Below are 18,304 nucleotides of genomic sequence, written 5' to 3'. Positions count from 1 at the left end.
AGGGGTGAGCCTTTGAGGCTCACCGCCAGGTGTTACAGTTCCTGCCTGGGGGAGGTGTTAGCATCTCCACCCAGTGCAGGCTTTGTTACTGGCCTCAGAGTGACAAAGGCACTCTCCTCATGGGGCCAGCAACATGTCTCTAGTGTGGCAGGCTGCTGGAACTAGTCAGCCTACACAGATAGTCGGTTAAGTTTCAGGGGGCACCTCTAAGGTGCCCTCTGGGGTGTATTTTGCAATAAAATGTACACTGGCATCAGTGTGCATTTGTTGTGCTGAGAAGTTTGATACCAAACTTCTCAGTTTTCAGTGTAGCCATTATGGTGCTGTGGAGTTCGTGTAAAACAGACTCCCAGACCATATACTCTTATGGCTACCCTGCACTTACAATGTCTAAGGTTTTGCTTAGACACTGTAGGGGCACAGTGCTCATGCACTGGTACCCTCACCTATGGTATAGTGCACCCTGCCTTAGGGCTGTAAGGCCTGCTAGAGGGGTGTCTTACCTATACTGCATAGGCAGTGAGAGGCTGGCATGGCACCCTGAGGGGAGTGCCATGTCGACTTACTCATTTTGTTCTCACTAGCACACACAAGCTGGTAAGCAGTGGGTCTGTGCTGAGTGAGGGGTCTCTAGGGTGGCATAATACATGCTTCAGCCCTTAGAGACCTTCCCTGGCATCAGGGCCCTTGGTACCAGAGGTACCAGTTACAAGGGACTTATCTGGATGCCAGGGTGTGCCAATTGTGGGATCAACGGTACATTTTAGGTGAAAGAACACTGGTGCTGGGGCCTGGTTAGCAGGGTCCCAGCACACTTCTCAGTCAAGTCAGCATCAGTATCAGGCAAAAAGTGGGGGGTAACTGCAACAGGGAGCCATTTCTTTACAGAAGACTTGGATGCCAAGTGAGAATAAACAGATTGCAAACCCACTGGAATATGTTCTGGCTTCTTCGGAATCTGCCTTGGCAGTGATCTTGAAGGAACTAGTGGAAATCAATCTTTCAATAGGAGCAGTGAATGCCATTGTCTTGGTCATTTCCACTGTGAGTCAGTCTTTGAGGGAGGACATCAATGGTTTCCAGACCAAAATGTCCAGCACTGAGTAGTGGCTTACGGACTTGGAATCCAGGTGGGGAGTATGCTAAATTAGGGTCTAGAACTGTGGGAACTCTACAGGAGGACCAAAGATTTAGAGGATAGAAGCCAACCAAGCTAACTTGTGGATATCAGGACTTCCAGAGGGAATAGAATAAGGCAACATGGTGGGGTTTCTTGGGTGTGTCCAACTGACCCTTCTCAGTGTGACATTTGATCCACCCCTCAAATTTCAAGGGGCCCATAGGACCAGATCAATCCTACCACCCTCGCCAGACCGTCTGCGACAGACCCTTACCCTAAACCTCAGACACCGGCATGCTCGGCGGATCCTTGAGGTAGCCAAGAGACATGGACAGTACTTGTACGAGAATAGTAAAATCCTTCTCATGCCAGATATTTCATATGAAACCAGCCAGGCGCGAAAGTTATTTGGTGCTCAGACCTTGCCTACGGAAGAAGGAGGTAAAATCTGGGTTGTTGGATCCAGCATTGTTGTTGATTATTAGTGATGGATCTGGAGATGTGGCTTGATGCACTGGAATGCCCCAAAAGAACTGAGATAGAGTCCAGGGATTTGGGCAACCCCCCCCGCCCCACCTCAATGGGTAGAGAGCGGCTGGGGGTTGACTACACAGGGATGCCTCAGATAAGTGTCTTTACCTGGAGTAGGTAGCAAGGAAATGGGACAAGAACCCTAAAGCCATGCTGAAGGACTCTCAGAATGGAAAGGACAGATCATGCTCGCCTCGTAAGCCATGACTCATTGATTTCTCACCCTAGGGTGATCATTTTGAAGGGATGGCTCGGCCATTGGCAGTTGCGATTGTCCATCAGATGGTTCCTGAGTTTGGATATGCTGGCCCATGCTGATTATGAGGGGTAGAACTTTTTTTTTTTCCTCATCAGTCCTATTTATCTATATTTCTCTATCAGAAGGGGGAGAGATGGGAGCCTTGGAGCATCCTGTGTGGATTGCTCCTAGCATTGTCTTGTGGAAGGTAAGACTGCTTTAGTATGGGCACTGGCTAGTGAATGTCCACTAGGGAATGCTGGACGTCCAGGGCTTCTAACAGACTTTTAACAGAAGGCCCGCAGACATTTGTATGTTGGGTGCTTACTGTCAGGGACTACTGTCTCGGTGGCATGGCGGGAGTACGGCAACAACAATGTTTACATTTGTGGCCCTGGGTTCCATGTTCTAGTTGTTCATTTACCTTTTAGGAGGGGACTGTTTTTGATGAGGGGAGGGAGGAAAGGTGGGATTTCTCTGGGGTGCAGGCAGATCTCCAGGCATGGGATTTGCTGCTGAGCATTATCTTTAGTGGTTTGTTCTGTACTGTTTGTCTGCTGTTGTCAAAGTGGCTGAGGGCTGATCTTCTGCCGGTGAGTTGATACACCAGAGTCGCTGAAGTTACAGTTGGTTGGTGTGGGAGGGGGGAGGGAGTGTTTCCTCTCTGAACTTGTTTACCATGGGAGCTTGCTGCTACTCCTGATGAGACCTCCATCTCCACTACCACTGGTGGCCTGCGGAGATTTTTACCTTCTGGGCCTGCTTCTGGGTTCCGCACTCTGTGCCCACACTGTTACCCCCATTTGCTGCCTTGTGTTTCTGTCTCTCTCAGGAGCAGCTTCTTGTTGCCGAGGGGATGTCGGGCTCCATGAGATCACTCACATTGCTCTCTATTTATGTAACTGTTTTAACCCACTATGTCGAGGAAAAAAGTTCTCTCCTTCCTTGGCTGCAATAGGCCAGAAATAGTGTGTGATAAACTGTGGAGGGACTTGTTGGTGATGCAGGTATTTTATGCATGGCCTGCCTACATCGCTTTGTTGTAGGACATTGCTCTGCTCCTAGGAATTCACCTGGTGCCTCAGGAGTGATAAACTCACGGAGGACTGGGTGAGGTGGATATTTTGCGCGTGCCCAGCCACTCCAGGCAATGCTTTGCAGTCTATGTTGCTGAGTAGCAGAACTAAGAGAGTGGTGATATTGCTTCACAGACATCTTCCTTACTGCTTGCACAACACTTGGGTTCATACTTCTCCAAGTTATTTTCTTGTAACAGTGCCTGTCCTTGGATATTTGAAAGTGGCAGGGATCATGCCGGAGGGACATCTCAGACCATAGCACGTGAACAGTTAATCTGGAGATGGTGTCAACCACCCCCCCCTTGGGGCAGTGGTGGTGCATGAACACAGCCAGGTAAAAAGATCCAGCAGATAAACACAGTCTTTTGTTGTTGATCCAACATGTTATGGATGACAAGGGGAATAGGGTGACCTTGCTTTCGATATTGTAGGGGGCTGTGAAAGCTTGCACTAGGGGAGAGTTAATGAGGGAGGCAGGAATGGCCAAGAAGTAAGCAGTTCTGGATCGAAATTGGTGAGAATGGGAGTTTAAAAATTGCTCCACAGATTACACATGCCAACCTACACTCAACACTTTCTACACCCTTACAAAGGCCAAATATGATCTAAATGGTTTATATAACTCACAGGCTGAAAAAGCCCTCTTCCTCTTATGTTACAGATATTATGAGCGAAGGGAATAGGTGGGTCGTCTCCTGGCCATTCAATTGAAGGGAAAGGAGGCAGCTCAGTCTATTTCAGCCATTTGTAATCCAAAAGCGAAGTGAGTCTTCTCACCCACCCATGTGAGATTTCAAGGGAATGCTACACTTTCTATTCCCGGCTGTACAAGTCAGAATCCCCTATGGATCCATTATAGGACAGATTTATGTGCGTGCTGCCCCTTCCCCATTTTATGGCACTACAAGCAGCTTTGCTAGATGCTGCCATCATAGAGGAGGATGTAGTGAAGGCCATAGGTGATCTGACAACAGGGAAGGCCACAGGGGAGGACAATTTCCCAGCCGAATATTATAAGGTGACTACGTCGCTGGTTGCCCCTCTCCAGTGACGGAAGTTCCAGGAATTGATTGCTACACGTGTACTGCCAGCACATATTTCAAGAGCCAAAATAGTTCTAATTCCCAAACCAGATAGGGTTGTCTGGACTGCGCTAACTCTAGTCCCATTTCCCTGCTTTACATAGATGCTAAGGTTCTGGTGGAAATCCTGGTGGGTGGTTGTAAATAATGTACTACTACTCTAGCCCACCCCAACTAAGTTGGGTGTGGGCCTAGGTAATCCTCATCTAATCATATGCACATTATCTTGCAGGTGCAGGATGATGGGGATGAGAAGGTACTCCTCTCACTTGATGCGGAAAAGGCGTGGAATGGGGGAACCTTCTTCACACCACAGAGAAGATGTGGTTTGGGGAGAAATTCTTCGGATGGATACAGTGCATGTATAGAGTCTCTGAGGCAGGGATAACAACAGGAGGCTTAGCGTCACCTCGATTCTCAGTAGAATGAGGCACTAAGCAAGGGTGCCCATTGTCCCTGTTACTGTTCCTCTTGGCCATCGGCAATAGCTATCAGGCAGGACGGGGAGATTGAGGGAATACAGACAGTGGAGGATGATCATAAGGCATTCCTTTATGAGGACAATATACTCTTAACGTTGACCCAGCCTCAGCAGTCGACAGAGAGGGTACTGGCCTTGATAGACCAATTCTCTGCATTAGCAGGATATTGCATTATTGGGCTTAATGTGAGGCCCTTCCTCTTACACAGTCCTCTACCCCAGTGACGCTGGAGGGTCTAAACTTTAAATGAAATACCAACAACTCAAATATCTGAGAGTGTTGTTCAACAAAGGCCTCGAGAAAATGGTTCACAATAATTTCACCCAGGCCCCCATGGTCTAGGTGAAGGCCAACTTTGACCTGTGATACCAGCTGAACCTGTCCCTCTATGGTGAAGATAAATGTTGCACCAAGATATAACTACATTTTTGGTTTGCTGTCTCGACGGTCCCTGGGACCTCTAAATGGGTTAAATTGTGTCCAGTATCCAGCTGCTGGAGGTGTGGAATGGAAGCGGGGGGATTGTACATATTTTAATGGATTGCAGCAGAGTTGTGGACTTTTGGAGGCAGGTTAGATCCACTCTGAAACTGTAAGCAACCCCCTCCCCCCAGTTTTGCCTCGAATCATGATTGTCGCTTCTACATGATTTCTCTCAGTTGCCCACTCTGTTGGATCATGCGAAGTGTTGGCTTTCCATGGCATTGGCAGTGGCAAAGCTGGGAATATTGAGACTGTGAAAGTCCATATGATCCCCATGCTATAGGCAATGGTTTGAAGATAAGTATGAAGTGGCAAAATATGAACAAATAATCCATAGACTCAATGACATTGTGTATAACTTTGAGGAGATCTGAAATGTTTTTCTGCTCTGCTGAGCTTTAGATCAGAAAGAAGGGGACCTCTGGGAGGAAGGCAGTGGTGTGGGGATGGTGGTGGTGGTGGTTCGAGTGGTGTTTGAGGAGGTCACATAGGGATTATTTTCTGTATTTTGTTCTGTATTCATAGTCTGCCAACTTTAGAAAATGTTCATGTGTATATTTTCTGTGCAAGGTTCTCTGGTTATGCTCCATGTAAATGGCAGTGATTAGAAGGTGATGTTATTTGTTTTCTTGAAAACCAATAAATATAATTAAAAAAGAGAATCGCAATGCATTCCCAATAGGTGAGGCCCTGAGAAAGTATTCACTTTAACACAGCATGAAATTTAAGCTAAAAAATAAAGCATCATTTTGTACATGAGAGAATGACATTTGTTTTCAAAACATTATTTATAATTTAACGTTTGTGTGCTGAGTGAATGGTGTAGAAATGACAGAGTTGACTGCGTGCAGGAATAAGATGGGCACAGCAATCATTGTGAAATCAAGGCCTACAATATTGATAAACATAGTTTGTCAGTAAATGAATACCTGGAATTCATTATGTTAATCACATTATGTTAATATAAATATGCATTTTCATTGTTGGTTACACCATGTACATCTGGCAACCCTACCTCTTTTCCATCCATCTTGTCAGAAATGGGGTCTCTTGTTGGCAATGGTTTGCACCCTGTCCAAGTGGCAACCCTCACTCTAATCAGGGTAAGGGCATCACCCAGCTCACCCCATTGCTAGCTCGGCATGAGCAGTAAGGCTTATCTCAGTGTGCAAAGTATTTGTGTACATACACACACAGTAGCACAGTGAAAAAAAAAAACACAAAAGTACTCCGCACAAGTTTTGAAACATAGCCAATTTTTATCTGAGTCAAACAAGACCAAAATGACAAATGTCCAACATACAATTTAATTATACAAATTTTTAAAGATTAAGGCCCTCATTATGAACATGGCGGTGTGGGCCGCCATGCCGGCGGTGGTGGGAAATTCCGCCAGCAGGCGGTGGTGGGAAATTCCGCCAGCCGGCATGGCGGCCCACACCGCCACATAATGAAGCCATGGATGGATGCCATAGGCGGCCCTCACCCACCGCCGTGCTGCCTCTGTCAGGCAGCCTGGCGGTGGGCAGCATCATTATCCGACAGGGCAGCGGTGCTGCCCCTTGGATAGGAAAGGCTGGCAGAAGGGGTGCACCTGGGCACTCCTGGGGGCCCTTGCACTGCCCATGCACTTGGCATGGGCAGTGCAGGGGCCCCTGTTCAGTGCCCCATCGCGCAGGTCACCGCCGGGTCTGCGCGACAGGTGCAGCTGCACCCGCCGCACAGAGGCATTGGCGGCAGCCCCATGTGGAGCCACCGTCAATGTCCCAGCCAGGCATTCCTCTGGGCCGGTGGCCGGAAACAATGTTTCCATCCACCTGCCCAGAGGAATGTACATTATACGGCCGGCAGGGTTCCGGGGGAGCTGGCGGTCACTGAGAAGACTGTCAGCATGAAAAACGACAGTTTTGACTGCCATGTTCATAATGAGGGCCTAAATCTCAGTAAAGCGCTTAGAAACACAATAGCTCCAACTGGGGCTATCACCACGTCTTGACGGAGTCATTCCCAACAGTCTGGCACTGCGGCATCGGTTCCATCCTGCTACTGGGGAGGTGAGGCCTTGGTTCTTTACTGCGAGGAAGGGGAGGTGAGGTGTCAGTTCCTTGCGGTAGCAGGGGAGTTGATGTGGCGTTGGTGCCTTACGATCCGGCAGGGTTGATGAATCCAAAATGAAATGTGTCGACTTAGTGGAGTTGTGATCACACCACGAGGCCACAGGTGCTGCAGCAGAGTCGGGTGTCACTGACGTCGGTGACACGGCACTCACACTGTGGTGAGACTTTGGAGGTGCTGCAGCAGTGTTGGGCCTGCAGCGTCCATCGTGGTCATTGCACTTAGCGGGGACCATGGCTCCAGTGCAGGCAGCAGCGGAGGGTTGGACAGGGACGTTGGTTCTGAAGTCACTCTGGAGTTGATGTACTTGGTTACACCAAAATTCACTCTCATATGCCCAGGAACTGGACCTGGCACCACTTGGTAAGTTAGGACTCTCAGCAAGAGGAAACCACGTGCTGGGAGATGAAGTGTTTGATGTTCCTGAGACTTCTAACAGGAGGCAAGCACAGTCCAAGCCCTTTGAGAACCTTTGGCAGCAGGATGTAGAAAGCCAAGTCTAGTCCTTTCACTCCCAAGGCAGAAGCAGCACGTAACAGGCCAGCACAGTAAAGCATAGGCAGAGTGGCAGCCCCTCCTACAGCATCCAGCTCTTCTTCCTGGCAGAACGTCTTCAGTCCAGAAGGATTCTAACTTTGTGGAGTCAGAGGTCCATTACGTATACCCATTTCTACCTTTGAAGTAGGCAAACTTCAAAGAGAAGTCTTAGAAGTGTACAAGACCCTGTCTTTCCCTGCCCTGGCCCCAGACAACCTCTAGGGGGGTGGGAGCCTGTTTTGTGTAACGTCATTCTCAGCCCTATTTAGGTGCAAGGGTCAGCTCCTCCCACCACTCTAGCCCAGGAAGACCAATCAGGATATGCAGGGAACACCTCAGCTCCCTTTATGTGACTGTCTAGAGTGAATACACAAGCAGCCTAACAGAGGCACAGAATGGTTAAGCAAGAAAATGCACACTTTCTAAAAACGGCATTTTCAAACTTATAATTTAAAAACCAACTCTACCAAAATATGTACTTTTAAATTGTAAGTTCAGAGACCCCAAACTGCGTATCTCTAGCTGCTCCCAATGAGAAATAGACTTGAAAGATATTTCAAAGCAATCCCCATGTTTGCCTATGGGAGAGATAGGCCTTGCAATCGTGAAAAATTAATTTAGCAGTATTTCACTATCCGGACTTGTAAAACACACCAACACATGTCCTACCTTTTAGATAAACTGCACACTGCCCATGGGGCTGCCTTGGGCCTACCTTAGCCGTACCTTACATGCAGTAAAAGAAAAGGTTTGGACCTGGCAAGTGGGTGCAATTGCCAGGTCAAAATGGCAGCGTAAAACTGCACACACTGGCAATGCAATGGCAGGCCTGGGACATTTGCAGGGCTACTCATGTGGGTAGTACAATCAGTGCTACAGAACCACTAGTAGCATTTGATGTACAGGCCCTGGGCACACCTGGTGCACTATATTAGTGACTTACTAGTAAATCAAATATGCAAATCATGGATAAACCAATTACCAATACAATTTAGACAGCGAGCACTTGCACTTTAGCACTGGTCAGCATTGGTTCACTGCCCGAGTCCTAAAGCCAGGAGAAAATAAATGCAGCACACAGTCAAAAACAGGAGGTAAAGGGCAAAAGGTTGTGGATAACCCTGCAAAAAGGTCCATTTCCAAAACATCCACTCCAGGCATACACTATCTCATCATGTCATTTAGTCACCTGTTCAAAAACCCATTCAAGCATCCACTCATTGATCCATGTCATATACGAAAATACTCCTAATTTTGGTGAGCGTCTCAAGATATTTAGTCACAAAATAATGTAATTTTAGCTTTCTTCCTCTTAAACCACTTCTTTCAAATGCAAGTTAATGGGAAAATAAAATACCCTCGTTTTTTTCCGGATCTTCCTTCTAGCTTTTTCCTAATGTTGGCTTGCATGCCATATATTCATCTCTCCCAACTCATCCGCGTCTGGAGGGTTTAATCCTACTTGAACCTAAATTAATTCTCAGAACAAGAGAAATGCCTCCCACAAAGAAAAGTGGGAACACTGGCCCTCAGCATCTTTCTCACTGTCCCAATATGATTTGTGTCTAATAATTTCAAAGGGATCTGCCTCAAAATGCTATCAGTCTCACTCTCATTGGAGACTGAAAAGGTTGAAAGGTATATATGTATGTATCTGCTCACCTGTCTGACCAACCACCCAAGCTTCTATACTTCTATCATTTCAAATATCCAAAGGAGGTGTTAACGCGTCCCTCTATGATACTTTATTACACATCAGGACTCGTTTTAGGCCAATGAATCTTTTGACCCAGTTGAGAGACACCTTAGGACGAGATAACTAATCAATATGTCAATCAATACATCAATGTCATCAATATTTATCATGACAATGCATTTCACTTTAGTCAAAGTCATTAATTAATTCAAGACGCTACCATGACCTTTCAGCCATGAATAATCACACCAGTTTAATACAATTTTATAAGTTTTATTCCCTATTAATTACAGTCTAAAAGCAGATGTGTTAATCTCAACACCAAGAAACATAATAGCATAATCACGATATGGCAACTTTGATAAGATTTCATTAATGCAAGAATCACAAACATCAGAACATAACAAGGTGTGAACATAGATCAATTTTGCAGAGTGTCAATAACGCGTCAGTTCAACAAAGCATAGATTCGGTCGTTTGTCTATTTGCGTCAGTTTTGGTGAACACCTGTCCTAACCACCGATTAGCATTTGCATGTTGGGCTTCATGCAAAACAATTTGAAACACCAATTTGGAAAACATCGAACTATGTTCGCTGTCAAAATTAAGCAGTTGGTACCTAGAAAGGAAAAGCAAACAGACAAATCACAATTGCATTGTCATAATTACCCTCCAAAGTTTAGGTCAGCGCACAGGTTCAGTCTTCGTCTTCAGGACATCAGTCAATTCACCATCAGTCAGAACTCAGCTCCAGGGCATAAGGGCACTTCCCTCATAAGGAGGCAAAGTGTAAAATGGACAAATCTAAGGGCGATGATGGTTTTGAGTAAAGCAACAAGTCACCAAGCAGAGTGACAAAGTTTCTGGATAAAATCAATAGCATTCCCTACATAATTCTAAATGATTCCCCGTGACATGGGTTTTTATCCCTTTTGCATTGTACATTCCCCCAAAATTCTATTGGTCATCTGTTATACCCCACTATCTTTAACCTATCAGAAAATACATTAGGTAACCTAACTCTTCTTCACCCCATATTATTTTACAAGTCTTTGATTGGTCTTCATAATTGACGTCTTCAGAGGTCCGGTATGATTTCATCTTTCTGTAATTCTTTGCACATCTTTTGGTCAGCAGTTCCATTGTCTTCACTGGTTTGAATGACCTTGTACATTACATTAATCTACACTGTTTCAGTTTGTTTTTAACATTTATTCTGCAAACAAGAAAAGGCTGTGAGAACGGATCTAACATGGTTACATTCGTCTTGAAGGAAAAAGAACATGCAGGGTTGTGTCCTTTTATGAGTCAGCACACTGCAAAATAGGAAAATACATTTAATATGAGAGCCAGGTGACTCAGCTTCAGCTCATGCTAACTTAAGGCCTATGACAATTTCGGCACAGATTCAATAATACAGTCCTTAGTACAAACTTATTCAAACACAATATAAACATTTTAGTCCTCATTATTAGTCTAGGTATACATTGGCGGCCACTCCCCGTGGTCACATTTCAAGTGCATGGTTAAGCAAAAATTATTATTATTGTTTCTATGCAGCATTATCACACATTAATTCATAAACATTTCATGTTAATATAGATTATATAAATTACCTCTCTCAGAGGCATACTAACTTAACTCATTAGTAAACAAACACTTTAACATATCAAATTAAGCGAGACCACGCCTGGTACGGCGTCAGTGATTGTTTTCTTTTTTATCTCCCAAGTAATTTTATGGCTCGAAAAAAAAATTTAAAGAAGTTCAAATATTACGAAAAAGTACGCTTTAAAATAGTTTGTATTATTTCAATAAAGTATTTATTGCACTGTAGTTTCAAAGAAAAATTAACAAATAAATTGCACGTTTACAACGTGTACTGTCGCAGTTATTACAGACAGTTCGGTGGGAAACCTACCGCTCCTACTCCAACAGCATGGCGTCTTTGGGTGCTTCATTTTAAGGGAAAATTTAGCTCTCTAGTTGTTTATATTACAACTCAAGGGCGCTTCAATTCGCCGACACTCCTCCCTTTGACATGGAGGCGCGTTTGTTGTGATTCCAGCAGCAGCTCTGATTGGACACTTCTAAACAAATTACAGGAGTTCCTAAATTCGCCGCTCTCAGGATTTTTCCCCTCCCGGAAAAAGTCGAAGTTTTATGGGTGGAAACCGACAGGAATTCAGCCGCCCTATGTTCTTGTAGTCCGGGAGCCCGCCCCATTGTTTCACTGCCAGTGCGCTCGATGCAAGTGCTGTGCAGGAGCTGGACCGAGCACCCTGTTCTGGGAAGCGCACATGCCCAGGCTGTGCTGTACCCGGCTGGGGTGTTTAGCTGCCTTGCTGGAGCGGAGCTTGCACACCGGCTACGCTCACCCTCGCTGCCCGCTAACCGGTCGGCTGTGCCCCGGCTTGTTGAAGGAATTCTTGTAAATGTTCACCCTCTGTTTGCTGCTCTCCCTATTTCTAACAGCCTCCCCATTAATCTCCGAAGCTAGCGTAAAGGACCACGTCGACCCCGAGCGATGTCTCATATGGGGTCCAGGTTTACGGGCAGAGGTTGTCCTCCCGGCACGGTATTTTTACATTCAGGCTGTGGACGCAGAAGGGCAAAAGTAAGTACTTGTTTCTTCTGCTTTCTAGGAGGCGAGTTAGATTGAGCCGTATTCTCAACCCACACTAATAAATACAGAACAGAGGGCGTATCTGCATGAAGTACTGAACAAATAACCTTAAGGATGAGGATGTGGCGTAAAGGACTGAGCAACCGGCTTTGGAGCTGGGAAACCTATTTCGAGTCTCGGTGTCGGCTCAACAACATTATGGGCAAGGCATTTATTGTATCCATGCATACAAACAAAAAATATGAATGTGTCCTTTGTAACGTAACTGGTGCTGCTATAAAGGGCTCCAGTACCTTCAGGGTCATATATAAAACTGCAAATAAAAAAAACGATAATAAAACATTTCCTTGAAATCTAAGGAATGTTGTTAAACTACATTGAATAAGAACGACATTCCAAATTGTCTTCCTCTACAGCTTTAGTACGCTTTGAAACAAATGCACCTTCAACTGTGTATAGTACAACTCTTTTACAAAGTTCTTTCAATTGACAGTGTAGAAATACCCCTGCTTGGGGTTACCTGCCTGTTGGCGTAGCACGAATCAATTCGTTATTGTTGGTAATTGCAATTAGTCGTACTTTCAAGAAAACAATTGGATGCATTTACTTCAATTACTTTGTGATAGATTATACGAATACCAGTTAGATGTGATCATTAGTGCTATGTGGTTTCAGGTGAATGGTTGGTGGGATAGGCTGACGAAGATTAAGTAACTGGTTTCAGGGATAGTGTTTTAAAGAGGAGAGGTTGTGATCTAAAATGAGTTGTCAGCCAATTGCTGTTACTCTTGCTTTGAAACAAATAGAAACATTTGATGTGGTTGTTTTAGTCTCTCCATAACAAGCACTAAATAACATTTTTCTGAAAAGAAAAACATGTATAAAGATATCTGCTTAGGATATGGCCATAATATTAAAATTTGAAGGTCAATCCTAGTTTGTATAACTGCCAACATGCTAAACAGCATTTCTACATCCAGGTAAGAATGTTAATAAATGTTAGACAGTTTTATTTACATTACATAACCAGGGCGTAGGACATGGCTCTTCTTAGTTGATTTTTCTATCATTTTTTGCTTTTTCCGCCTCTGTTTTTTTCCGCTGGCTTTTAGGACAATGGACACTTCCCACCTGTACTGCAGTAGGAAAGTGTGCTCGCCCTTCCTACACATGCCAGGAAGTTACGCTTACGTGGTTGGTTAAGGTGCTGTACCCAGGCGTGCCTTGTAAAAAGGTACACCACATGCCAGAGGGAGGTACGGCCCTGGCTAGTGGTGGGACACAGCACTGAGTGTGCCCATCACCAGAATAGCCTATCAACAGGCCCATCATTGCAGGCCTGTTGAGGCACAGTTGTGCATGTACTTAGGTTGGCATGACTCACTCCTTAGCCAACCGTGAGTGGGAGTTCCACTACCCCTAGAGCACTCCCTGAAGGGTGAAACTGGTGGTAGATAAGACTGGGCAGGTACACATGGGTGTTCCCTACCTAGGAGATAGTCTCTTCTCATAGGTTTGGCTGATTTTCTTTTAGTGGGTTTAGGGCTCGGGGCACTTTCCCATTGCAAGTACAGTGTGAAACTGCATGCCCCCTTCCAATTTAAGTTGGGAAGTGGCACTTAACAGTGTGTGCACACTTGCAACAAACATGTTCTCAAACGTATGCTAAGCCTACCATTGCAGGCCTGAGTGTTAACGCTTGCACCATGGTATTGTAAACGTGTGTCCAGCCTGCCATTGCAGGTCTTTGTGAACGCCATTGCACGTATGCTCGGGCTGGCCTTTCTAAATCTCCAGACAACCCTGAAGAGACCTTCCACTACCAATAGGGCACCCCTATGGTGAGTCCTGAATCGGCAGGGGTGTGGAATTTATTAAAATATCTACTTGTCCACGGGACAGGTTGCTTCTCAAATCTACTTGTCCTGTAAAAAGATCTACTTGTCCCTTTGGTGCCATGTAGTGTGGCGCCAAATTATAGCAGCAATCTCATTATGTAAGAGCTCTGATAATAGCCTCTCTGATTATGCCAGGGCTACTACCATAGTAGGGCTTGAATACTTGCAGTTTCAATCCCTACTGTAGCAATTTACTTATTTTTCCACCTTTCTGCAGATCTGCATACTGGGGCTGGAGGAAGCAGTAAGCAATAGTTCCAGGGCTGGAATGCCTTTGAGTCTGCAAACCTACTAACCTGCATGTTTTAAAGATTTTCACCAGCTTCTCTCTAATATTTTCCCATAATAAGAAAGGGTGGACATTTACTCCTGACAATGGCAGGATTAGAACTTCTTCCAGGGTTGGGAAGAAAGTGGCTGGAGGGAAAATGAACTTGCAAATGCTCAATAGATTTTCACATGAGCAAATCTACACATGCGTATTTACCCATGCTAAAATACAGTTCACAAATATTTTATAGGGGTACGACATATACCATGGGTGCACTTCTGTGACTTTCTTTAAGAATTTGGGGCCACATGTAGGTAGGTTCAGATTTTTGACCCGCAAATTGCGAGTCGCAAATCCGAATGTAGGATGGTGTCCCTGACACCATCTGTGATTCGCAAGGGCTTCGCAAATGCACACCTCATGAATAATCATGAGGTGGGTCGCAATTTCCGACCCCCTTGCGAATGGCGGCCTCACAGGGATGGTGGCCTGCTGGAGACAGCAGACCACCATGTCTGTGACTGCTTTTCAATAAAGCAGTTTTTTGTAATGCAGCCCGTTTTCCTTAAAGGAAAACGAGATGCATTACAAAAACGAAAAATGAAACGTTTTCGTTTCATTTTTTCAGAGCAGGCAGTGGTCCGCAGGACCACTGCCTGCTCTGAAAAAATGTTTACAGTGACATTCACAATGGGGAAGGGGTCCCAGGGGGACCCCTTCCCTTTTGTGAAAGTGTTAGCACCCATTTGAAATGGGTGCAAACTGCGATTGGTTTGCGCCCGCATTCGCAAAACAATCCTACGTTGCACTGCGAGTCGCAATTAGGAAGGGAACACCCCTTCCTAATTGCGAGTCGCAAACCCGTTTTGCGATTCGGTAACCAGGTTACCGAATCGCAAAACTGGGTTTGTGCATCGCAATGTGCTTTTTGCACGTCGCAAACAGCGAAAGTCGCTGTTTGCGACATGCAAAAAGCTACCTACATGTGGGTCTTGGTCCCTAATTAGGTCTGGTGTTAACAAAGACATTTTGTTTTTATTAAACTTCTATTTCTCTCTCTTTCGGCTGGCTTTACTGTGAGTGATCGCATTCTTCTCTTCCACAAGGAGCATATTGGCACACAAAGTAGTTTTGTTCAGTGTCAGGAACTTCAGTGACGTAACGAAACTGGAGGGTGCCCCTTTGCAAAGAACATGGAGGAGCCCCCTCTCCAGACTCACTCAGGGCAGGTGCTGTGCTGAAGGGGCCCCCTGGAGGGCGGCTGCGGGGCTTTTGTTATGCCACTGGTGGCAACATGTGCTTTTAGAGTTCAAAAACGTTGTTTTTTTTTTTTGCCAGTGTTTGTTACAATGTTGAGGGCCTGGTAGCTCCCACAACAATAAAGTGTTACAAAAGCCATGTCAAAACAAGACACGCATTGATGAAACTAAAAGACTTATAAAAATATGTCAGATCAGTTGGCTTTGTCAGTGTTTGTTTATTTTTATGCTTCCCATAATCGTGTTGAAAATGGTTACACTGATTTTCCATTAGAAATATTTTTGGGAAATACTAGCATGCATCAAAACATTTTACTAAATGACACTTCATTTGCATATAATCGGAGAGCATTCTGGGAGCATTATACTTAGCCTCATAGCCTAAACTTTTCAAACATGTGTATACACGTTTTTTTTTTTTTTATACTGGAACCAACGTCAGTAGTGAAGTGTGACCTTAAAACATTTATTTACAGCACTCACCCTAATAATGAAGGTTTTCAAATAATGAACCATAAATACAAGTTCGAACAGCATTAGTAAACATAAAATCTTGTTGCCCTTGACCCCAAACAAGATGTCCCGGGCGTCGGGCGATAGGAATTCCACATCCCTGATCGGTGAAGAGAGTGGCAGGTGAAAGGCAGGAATGGTACACAGAAGTGTTCTCTGCCCAGGTATTGAAGAGTACCCATGTGTGTTTTCCCTACTTCTGAAGTTGCTCTTTCCATAAAGCTAACATGGGGGACTGATTAAAATCCTTCCAAATTGCAGAAGTGGATTGCAGTGGAGCAGCTTCAGAATTCTTCCTATCATTGGATTCGCAATGACAAACCCCTTCCTATAGTAAAGGTGGTTTTCTTGTTACTAGCTTAGAAATGCCACTTCTCGAAAGTGGACATTTCTCTGCTCTAAAATGTGTTGTCTGCTTTTCTACTTGGCTCTAATCCACACTGGAGGCTTGGGAGCACATATGTGCATTTCCCAGTAACAGCTCTAAACACTGGGCATTGCAATTGGAATAACAGGCATCTGCCATTTGAGGGCCTTTCTGGATAAATTAGAGGGAGGGATTCCGACACCTGGCCTCTCGGGGCCAGATCATGGCCCCACTAAAGTTTAAGATCTGAATTCCACAGCCCCATGGCAGACAGGACTGACATTAAGGGGAGATATCTGTGGTTCGAAGGGAGAACCTCTGAACCACCCTCAACTTCAAAGGCACACTACAGTATAACTACTGGTGCCATCCTTCAGCAGGACAGAGATACACTTGTGAGGACGTTTGACCGGAGAACCTGGTCCGCAGGGTGCACACTTCCAGAGGAATCTGTTTTGCACAAGGAGTATTACTGTCATTGGAAGGGACCACGCAACCTTCCTGAATAGTGGCTGGCCTGGGCTGGCTACCTGCTGCTGTGAGGCACCCTGAACCAATTCTTTAAAATATACATAGTTTAAACTTCAGACCCCACCCAGAGAACTACTTGTCTGTCACATGATGCAGTTGTCTGTTTGGTTTATCAATCCACTTTCCATAAAATGTTTCCATTGGAATGCATGATGGCCTATTTAACACCTGAAACAAAACTAAGGCATGGCACTGTCCTATTACATTTCTTATCTCCTGTGTGCATTCTGTATAGAAATAAATTCTGGGTTGCTCTTTTTTCCTGGCATTGATTAACTGACTTTAATGTGATTAAAATCATCTGCATGTGGACAGCAAATGAATTCCTGTGTTTACAGGTGTTTGCACATTAATGCATACCTATTGGCTTTATCAATGCTTGGTATTTCTTCTTTCTCACACTGACCTCCTCAAAATACCTGAAACATTGCTGTTAAATTTGCAATTGTTTGAAGGCTTTGGAGCAAGATTTTCCTCTCATTTGATATGTTTTGCATTGACCATGTTAGAAATATAAGACCTCAACATGCTGGTAGACGGTACCAAGATTCTGTCTAAAATATTGTGGATATTTATTTGAAATAAATGTTAGATTTTGCTGTGTGTGTTGGCTAGGGTGTAGTTTTCAATTCTGGATGACTTATGTGCTTCTGTATAGCAATGCAGTAGTCTAGTTGAGTTTATAATTTTTGGTTTGTGTTTCAGAGATTAGGCGTTAGCAGCAAATGCTTCTGTTCGTCATGTATTTCAGAAAATATGTCCTAGTCACGAGTTAACCAGTCTTTGTAGAGGAAACTCGGCATCTAGGATCCGATCCTGGCTCTTAGTTTTTTTTCCACATTTTTATATCTTAAACGGGTGTAAGTTTTGGATTTCAACCCTACCATGCTTTGGAGTAAGGAAAAAAATATGTAATAGAAAAAAGCATTCTGGTCAATCTCATCATTAACTTAAAATAATTTTAAGCCAATGTGCATTAGAAAAAATCAAACCAATTTAAAAGAAACAAATATTTCACATAGGCTAGATAAAACTGTAGATTGAAATATATACACTTTCACTGAAAAAACACTGGTTAAAGTAACATGATAAATGGGTGAATATGCCAGTGACAACATTAACGTTTCAAAATGAAAAAGAAAACCCACAGAAATTCACTGATTATAGTTAACAGTGTTAACTAGAACTTGCACCCCATCCATGCACTAATTATGACCTCGCATTTACATAACTTACGACATGTTTGATGACATAATTTATGACATTACTGTCCCTTATTAGGTCCTGGGGCTGTTTTTTATTAAAAGGAGAGGGGAGCTGCTCGGTCCCCCTCTCCGAGCCTTATCTGGTGCCGGGGGGCTGCATCCCCTGGGACCATATATATATATATATATATTTTTTTTAAAGGGGGGTGCATGCCCCCTCCCCCACAACCTCATAAGACCCTGAGGACACCATCCTACAATATTTTCATTT

General features: G+C 44.5%; 1 protein-coding gene across 1 annotated transcript in view; it reads left to right on the top strand.

Annotated features, from left to right (window-relative positions):
- Nucleotides 1–11,459: 11,459 nt before the first annotated feature.
- POGLUT2 (protein O-glucosyltransferase 2) overlaps nt 11,460–18,304 on the top strand; it is a 204,414-nt gene continuing 197,569 nt past the window's right edge. The window contains exon 1 of the mRNA XM_069205195.1: nt 11,460–11,980. Coding sequence (XP_069061296.1) covers nt 11,799–11,980 — 182 coding nt within the window. The 5' untranslated portion in view covers nt 11,460–11,798. The remainder of the gene's footprint in view (nt 11,981–18,304) is intronic.

The sequence above is a fragment of the Pleurodeles waltl genome, chromosome 8 (assembly GCF_031143425.1).
Source record: "Pleurodeles waltl isolate 20211129_DDA chromosome 8, aPleWal1.hap1.20221129, whole genome shotgun sequence".
Classification (NCBI taxonomy): domain Eukaryota; kingdom Metazoa; phylum Chordata; class Amphibia; order Caudata; family Salamandridae; genus Pleurodeles; species Pleurodeles waltl.
Note: the sequence above shows the minus strand (reverse complement) of the source record. Positions and strands in the feature narration are given on the sequence as shown.